Source organism: Nothoprocta perdicaria, unplaced genomic scaffold, assembly GCF_003342845.1.
Source record: "Nothoprocta perdicaria isolate Ctin4 unplaced genomic scaffold, notPer1 scaffold_140, whole genome shotgun sequence".
NCBI classification, from domain to species: Eukaryota; Metazoa; Chordata; class Aves; order Tinamiformes; family Tinamidae; genus Nothoprocta; species Nothoprocta perdicaria.
The window spans coordinates 1,017,152-1,023,151 of NW_020454539.1; the positions used below are offsets into that span (position 1 = coordinate 1,017,152).

The 6,000-nt window shown below is 43.5% G+C and overlaps 1 protein-coding gene across 3 annotated transcripts in view; it reads left to right on the forward strand.

Annotated features, from left to right (window-relative positions):
• CYFIP1 (cytoplasmic FMR1 interacting protein 1) overlaps nucleotides 1-6,000 on the forward strand; it is a 63,872-nt gene that overhangs the window by 21,761 nt on the left and 36,111 nt on the right. The window contains exons 12-16 of one of the 3 annotated variants that reach the window (XM_026034238.1): nucleotides 246-368; nucleotides 1,661-1,786; nucleotides 2,063-2,229; nucleotides 3,574-3,721; nucleotides 5,155-5,302. In XM_026034238.1, coding sequence (XP_025890023.1) covers nucleotides 246-368; nucleotides 1,661-1,786; nucleotides 2,063-2,229; nucleotides 3,574-3,721; nucleotides 5,155-5,302 — 712 coding nt within the window. Of the gene's footprint in view, nucleotides 1-245; nucleotides 369-1,660; nucleotides 1,787-2,062; nucleotides 2,230-3,573; nucleotides 3,722-5,154; nucleotides 5,303-5,569; nucleotides 5,724-6,000 lie in introns of those variants that run through there. The other 2 variants (XM_026034237.1, XM_026034239.1) reach the window with 2 other exon arrangements.

The following is a 6,000-nucleotide window of genomic DNA, read 5'->3' on the forward strand; positions in this document are numbered from 1 at the left end:
GTGGTGGCTTGATTTGGACTGCAATAGCATTTTGTTGATCAGGGCTACTGCTGCTTTTGGTCTCCAGGCTGAAATTGTGAATTTCTAACTATGTAAAATTTCGGAAGAAAAAGCTGATATTAGTGTATAGTAGGTGAGTGTTGACGTATGATGGTGTTTCAGGCCTTTTTCGAGGGCTGTGGAGAGGTTTGGCTCTAGGTGCAGGGCACGGCGTGATCTGATGTGTTTGTTTAATCCCGTCCTAGGTGGTGACCGGGTCTGGGCGCCAGGAAGCTCAGAAAACAGATGCAGAGTATCGGAAGCTCTTTGATCTCTCCCTGCAAGGTCTGCAGCTCCTCTCTCAGTGGAGTGCACATGTCATGGAAGTGGTACGTTTCCTGAGCAAAGACTGAGCACGCTTTGAAATGCTGGGAGTAGGATTGCTGTTTTGAACACACAGTAGCAAGCAGGAACTCGTGCTGTGCATTCAACCTGTGATATTTAATGGATAGGTGATCGTCCATCTGTGACCACGTATTTATTTTGCTGTGGAGCTCTTGGACCATTCATTTTGTAGATATAGGACTTGATTTATCTTCCCCTTGAAAGGCAGTTTTAAATCTTGTTTTGTTAGCAATATACATAGGAACACACAGTCAGATGGGAGAWGATGTAGTAGTGGGCAGGTGCCTGTGTGCAGGCATGCTTGCTTGGTGAGACAGCCCATTAAGATTAGGTGAGTCATGAGGAAATTAAACACGGGAAAATGAAAACAGCAGAGGGAGAGGAATCGTTTGTGTCGTTTCTGTGTATTTTAATGGCAACAGTCTATCTGAAAAACAAGAGGCAGTTAGAAAAGTGCCTAACTTTTTTTTTCAGTATGCAATTGCTGAAGACTTAGACTGAAAAAGATGTTGCAGGAGTCTTTTATTTTTGTCACAGACACTTAGCTAAATGCAGTGTTTCAGACCTGCACCAAAACATGATCCAGGAGAGATGAAGACAGATGCTGTGTTGTCTGAGTGAAGACGCTTGCCTTCTTCCTGCTTTCCCTCAGGCTCTGGGGGAGCAGTGCTTGAAGCTCTGTCATCTCGGAAGGCACAGCTAGGAAAGACCTCGTTTTCTCCCCATTGGGTGTTTTTGACTGTCTCCTCTGAAAGCCAGCAGATGAATAGTAGTTTCTCCTATTTCAATCAACAATGTGTTYTATGGTAAAAATCTTGTTCTCCTTTTCTGTTTCTTAAGAGATGTTGCTCCCCTCTATTTCTGACCTCTGCACTTTCCAGTCTCACTCCTGTTATTTATCTTTTTACAAATGACTGTATTCAGACTCTTAGCAGGATACAATTCTTGGCTCTACTTTTATCCTCTCAGTTCCAGAACAGACTTCCTTTCAGGACCCTGCCTCAGCAGAAGAGAGATCCTGAAGTGCCTTACTGAGTGTGAATTACAGTTTCTGAGCCAACATGCAGGGTATCTGCCTTTCAGGAAGATTTGTTAGGCAAATTATTGACCTGGCATTTCTATTAGACCGTAGCTTTGTAACTTTTTGAGAATACTCCCAGGTCACATTTTTCAGATATTCTGGACCATGTTGGAAATTTTATAAGGATGTTGTTTGTTTTCAGAATCTCAGACTTGTTTCTTCTTTTTCTCTCCTATTTTGCTCCATGAACTGCAGTACTCCTGGAAGCTGGTACACCCAACTGACAAATACTCTAATAAAGATTGTCCTGACAATGCAGAAGAATATGAAAGAGCAACAAGATACAACTATACTAGCGAGGAGAAATTTGCTTTGGTTGAGGTAAGATAAATCTTTTCTTTCGGACATTTTCCAAATGCCAGTTCTGTATAATAGAGAGCATTCTCTGTAATCATTTTTTTGTACTCAGTGGGAAAAGGTACCAGATGCTGTATGGGCTTTCAAGGAGGATGTTTTCCTCTGTTCAGTAGAGAAGGGACACAAGAAAACTAGCCTCCTTTGACCTTCTTTTATCTTTTTAAACTTGTTAAATTCCCCTTTTCTCATTTTCTATTTTTAGAAATGTATTTAAACTTGATTTTTTTCTTTTTTTCCCAGGTGATTGCCATGATCAAAGGTCTTCAGGTGCTGATGGGAAGGATGGAAAGTGTCTTCAATCATGCCATTCGCCACACCATTTATGCAGCTCTGCAGGACTTTGCCCAAGTCACACTTAGAGAGCCCTTAAGGCAAGCCATTAAAAAGAAGAAAAATGTCATCCAGAGGTAATATTCTTGTTTCATCTTCTCCTATATTGTGTGCCCTAAATCTTACTAAGCTTGGTGCAGTATTGTACATCTGTTAAATTTGGACTCTTGAGTCTCTCCTCCATCGTTAGTGTGTCTGGCACGTGGAGTCTGTCTTRAGTGTGTATTGGAAGTCAAAAAGGTCTAAAACCTTCAGTCAAAAATGAATGGATGCCAGCATGGTTACTGGGAGACTGGCTGAGTAGTCTTCRGCCATGATTTTTTTTCTATTTTAAGACAAGATAAATATTATAACATTTAAAGAAAGAGCAGTATTTTTATTCTAAGGAGAGGTGGTATTGTCAACCTCCTAGGATTCAGTGTTCATGCTCTCCTTGCATCTCATAACCTTATTTCTGCCCGCTGGGCAGCCTGCCTTGTTTCTCAACTCCTTCTGCTTTTGGCTTGTAATTCTTTTCTAAATGCTTTGTTCTACTCACCCTCATTGGTGTCATTCGTGAGCTATTTTTTGTGTTGCCATATGTTTACTTTTAATTTTGACATGCTTAGCATTAGTCCAATCCTGTGTTTCATTGCAAGGCTCTTAGGCTGTTACACTCTTGCTAAATTGTGGCAGCCAATTCTTTGGCTGCCACATACAGCTCATCATAAAGATAAGCAAATTGTTCCAAACTATTAAATTTGCAAGGAGAGTCTTTTTACTGTTGTCCCAACTATATATTTGCAGTCTGCAAGATAACTGCAGTCTGGARTCTTGTGGGTATGCAAGAAAGTGTTTCACAAAGTAGGGAAAGTGCTGCTTTCATATTTCTTTGGATTGGGTACCAGAYGTTGCTTTCCTTCAGCTCCAGGATGTGACCGCGTTGCTGTTGAGCATCTGAAGTCCAATTCAGTACTTGAAGTTAGAAGTATGATGCCGTTAGGAGTATGATTCCTGTTAGGAATTCCAACTGATAAGAAATTCTGCTGCAATCCCAAATCTTCTCTTTCTAATTCGGTTAAATAATCTGCTTTTTGTGGCTTAAGGGGTACAGAAGGAGCTGATGCACTTGCAGCAGGGTCTCAGAGGGTGCATTCTTGACAAGTAAATTTTGCCCTTGATGAGGCAGTCGCAGCCATCAGCTTCCTCATGACGAAGGAGAAGGACCTGGGGCTGCCCCGCAGCTGAGCTGGAGCGATGGTTATTGTCGTGGCTGTAGCGTTTTAGGAACGGCTGGTGAAATAGCTGGTGGTTTCCCTGCGCTGCCCCGAGCTCGGGGCGCGSCGGCACGGAGCTGCCGCGCGTGGGGAGGAGCGGATAGAGCAAAACACTGCTCCCCGCGGCGGGCGGGTCGGGCGCTGAGCGGCGCGGGCTCTGTGCAGTGTCTTGCAGGCCATCCGCAAGACGGTGTGCGACTGGGAGGCGGGACACGAGCCCTTCAACGACCCCGCGCTCAGGGGAGAGAAGGACCCCAAAAGCGGCTTCGACATCAAGGTGCCGCGGCGCGCCGTGGGGCCCTCCAGCACCCAGGTATGTCCGGCCTGGCGCTCCTGAGGCCTCCCAGCGGCTGCTTGTTCTGGTGACTTGAGCTGTCCTAAGGAAGCTCCAGTGAGTCACTGGGGAAACTTCAAAATCTGCTTCGATTCGATCGACGTTTGCAAAATTATACATGCTCAATCAGAATCTGCTGTCGGGGCTGCTGTCACTTTGCACTCAAATGCAAAATACTTCCAAATGCTCCAGCCCTTTGATTTGATTAGCTCGGAAGAAATATATTGAGCTAATGTCTTTCAAACGGATTTCTGGACTATTTGATTTATTTTTAGTCTGATCCCCTTCTAGGCACTCTCTGGTGTGCCTGATGGATTGATTTTGGTTCAGTCCCAAAGATCAGTAGATGTCTATKTAATTTTAGATCAGATTTAAAATGAAAATTGCTGCCTATAAAATATGGGAGCATATTTGCGTTTTGACACAACCCTGTTATTGTTCAGTAATGAATGAGGAAACTGTCTTTTTAAAGTCTAATTTTCTTCTAAAACAAAAGATACTTCAAGTATGTTTTCTGAAATAGTCATTGAAATCCTGTACCCATAAGTTCATTCTTATTTCCTTTATATAATTTAAATTTTATAATTTTTAATTATAAAATATATAATTCTTTATATATTCTTCTTTATAATTTTTTCAGTGAGCGTATGGTCCTATATTTGTAGTTTAACTAAAAAAAATAAGGTACTGAATATTTTGAGTGAAAAATTGCAGGCAACTGTCATTTGCCAATAAAATACTGCAATACTTAAGCTATGTGGGGAGAGGACATATTGGATAATAATCTGGAGTAATAGTATTGCTTGACTTGCACTGAGATGAGTTAACTAAGATACTGTTTGGGGAGTTGAAAAGATTACTTTGATTTTAATTTTGTGCAAAAAGCCTTTTTTTTATTATTATTATTTTTAATATCCCACCAATGTGTTTCTTCTGTCCTTGGTGTGACGAAGGGCTTGGTTCTGCTGGCTGCAGCACGCTGGGGTGCACAGACCTGTCCCCATTTCCTGCTCTTGGGCTGGCCAACTTGCCTCTCTTGGCTGGGAGGAGGAAGGGAGGGCGAACACATCCTGCTAGAGCCGTCCCCTGCCGTTCCAAAGCGGCTGCTTATGAATTGGGAATCGTCCTGGAACAGCTTGGGAAGCCAAAATGCCGAGAGCCTCATTTGGTGTTTTCCGAATCAGTGGGGACTTTTCCATTCCCTGGGAAGCGCTTTCRCTCGGAATGCTAATTCCGAGTGAAGAACCCCCGTTTGAGGAACGTGTCTCTTCCTCTGCCCGCGTGCTGCGCGACTCTCCATGTTTAACAGACTAACACGTTTCCTGTGCTTCTCTTTCCCCTTCCTTATTTACCCCCGCGTGGTCATTAACGGATTCTCTCTCCCCTGCCTGCCCCTGTCTGTTGGTTTTTAGCTCTACATGGTCCGCACTATGACAGAGTCCTTGAACTCTGCCGAGCTGTTGAAGCAGCTCAGGGCCCTGGGACTGGAAAAGCTATTGCATGTGACACACAAGTTTCTGAGGCAGTCCTACATCTATCCACCTCTCTTAAACTTTGGTGGTAAGACACTCCTTATTACTCCTTATTCTGTTGTGGTGATGTGAACTGTGGCTGTGCTGGAGGTGCCCTTGGCACGGGGAGGCCTCCGTGCTGCTGTGGGGCTGCGTCTCCTGCTCCCGCCTCGCCGGCTCCGGGCCACGCGGTGCCAGTTTCCCGTTGGAAGTGGAGCGGTCGCTTACTGATAGTCGTGCTCAACTAATGTACCATGTGTATTTTCCTTTTTCCCCCCCTCCCTTTCCACCACGATTGTTTCCTTTAATGATACAGCTTTACATGGTGAGAACTATGTTAGAGTCCCTCATTGCTGACAAAAGTGGTTCCAAGAAAACCTTGAGAAGTAGCCTTGAGGGGCCCACCATATTGGACATAGAAAAATTCCATCGCGAGTCTTTCTTCTACACTCATTTGATAAATTTCAGTGGTAAGATACATATCATAGATGATCAGTGTCCAGCTTAGCATGTCCTAACACCTCTAACACACGACCTGGAAAATGTTTCCGATTGCCTAAGTCAACTTACCTTGGGTTGACTTATCAAAAGTCTTGGTCTGTCCAAACGTTTTCTGAGACGTGATACTCAATATTGTGATGGGAATTTTATTTTGTATGTTTGTTTATAGTGGGTCGAATTTCGTATTGTTTCCTCCTCTTTTTTTTTTTAGTATCTATTTTAATGTATGTATTTATATGCAAGGGA